General features: G+C 29.8%; 1 protein-coding gene across 1 annotated transcript in view; it reads left to right on the top strand.

Moving 5' to 3' along the window:
* Positions 1 to 1,282, top strand: part of LOC106467741 (integrin alpha-PS1-like) — a 166,684-nt gene extending 165,402 nt beyond the window's left edge. Inside the window, exon 27 of the mRNA XM_022384911.1 lies at positions 1,166 to 1,282. Within this exon, the coding sequence (XP_022240619.1) occupies positions 1,166 to 1,252 (87 nt within the window). The 3' untranslated portion in view covers positions 1,253 to 1,282. The remainder of the gene's footprint in view (positions 1 to 1,165) is intronic.
* The last annotated feature ends 226 nt before the right edge of the window (positions 1,283 to 1,508 follow it).

Genomic DNA, 1,508 nt, shown 5'->3' with positions numbered 1-1,508 from the left:
TTTTGCTGACATGACTGAAAGTGAATTCATACAAGATCTCTTTGTAAATAATGTCCTCCCATCCTCTATTTTGCTGACATGACTGAAAGTGAATTCATACAAGATCTCTTTGTAAATAATGTCCTCCCATCCTCTAGTATGCTGACATGACTGAAAGTGAATTCATACAAGATCTCTTTGTACATAATGCCCCCCCCCTTCCTCTAGTATGCTGACATGACTGAAAGCGAATTCATACAAGATCTCTTTGTACATAATGCCCCCCTCTAGTAGCACAGCAGTATGTCTGTGGACTTACAATGCTAGAAACCTGGTTTTGTTACCCATAGCTGGCAGAGCACAGATAGCCCATTGTTTATTTCAATATAAGGGAAAGTTAATAATTGTTGACCATTTTTGTTGTGTGTGTATTCATATTATTTTTTTAGACTTAGTGGAGAGAGTAGTTGGTGAAATTCCTACATATAATTAAATTGTCATGTGTACGTTTTCAAAACTTTTACCACAAAGATACTTTACTAAAGTGTATTTTAAATGATAGAGTAATTAAGTTTATTTTTCACATGTTTTTTATTACTCCAGTTAATAAAGTATCATCACCATGTATTGTGTGTATCTAATGAAATTGAGTTAATTAATTGTCATGGACATCTATCCTTCTGTTGTTGTGATTCTATTGCCTTTGCTGATATAGCAATGGTTTAGTGTTAAAGTGTAATTCAAAAACTCTACGAGATAATTCATATGAATGTATACATTTTTCAGTAAATCAAAGAAATTTCCCAAATAAAAAAGTAAAAAACTATACATTTATATGGCCTACTCAGTATATGTATAAAATATAACATTTTTCTTTATTTCACAATTGTAGTATTTCACAATACTAGATCTTATAAACATTAATTTGGTATAGTTTATAAAACACCATACTTTAACTGTTTCAAAGTATGATTATAATTAATTATATTTGTCGTAAGACAGTAGTATTAGGCTTCTTGTATTTTTAAACACTGTGTTCTCTATTTGGTCCCTTGGGGTTTTTACAAGAAGAGTGTACAATATTTTATGATGAATATAATTGATTATAATCGTATTTTGTCAGCTTAAAAATGTTTATTCACACCATAACAGTTGTTTCAAACTTTGTGTTTCTATTCAATTGTAGTGTGGATTTTTTGCAAGGCCATTACATCAATATACAGTGGTGCCAAAAGAAGAAAAAAGTGTGAATAATCACCCAGAAACATCATGAATAAAAAATCATTATTATTTAATTCTGTGTGATAAGTTTGATATAGTTGTATGATAGTCGCATCGAGTCAACATTTGTGTGTTTTAAGACAAACTGAATTGTACATGCTAGCAGATCACACCATATGATATCTTATCTCCATTAGATTGTTGTCTCTTAAAAATTATTTTTCTGCTTGTTTAAAAATAAAAATATATATCAATATTTAATTTCAGACTTTAAGCTCTGTCTGTTAATTGATAAACAGTGTAACCAA

This window comes from Limulus polyphemus, unplaced genomic scaffold (genome assembly GCF_000517525.1).
Source record: "Limulus polyphemus unplaced genomic scaffold, Limulus_polyphemus-2.1.2 Scaffold0, whole genome shotgun sequence".
In the NCBI taxonomy this organism is placed as follows: Eukaryota; Metazoa; Arthropoda; class Merostomata; order Xiphosura; family Limulidae; genus Limulus; species Limulus polyphemus.
This window is presented reverse-complemented; position numbering and strand designations above follow the sequence as displayed.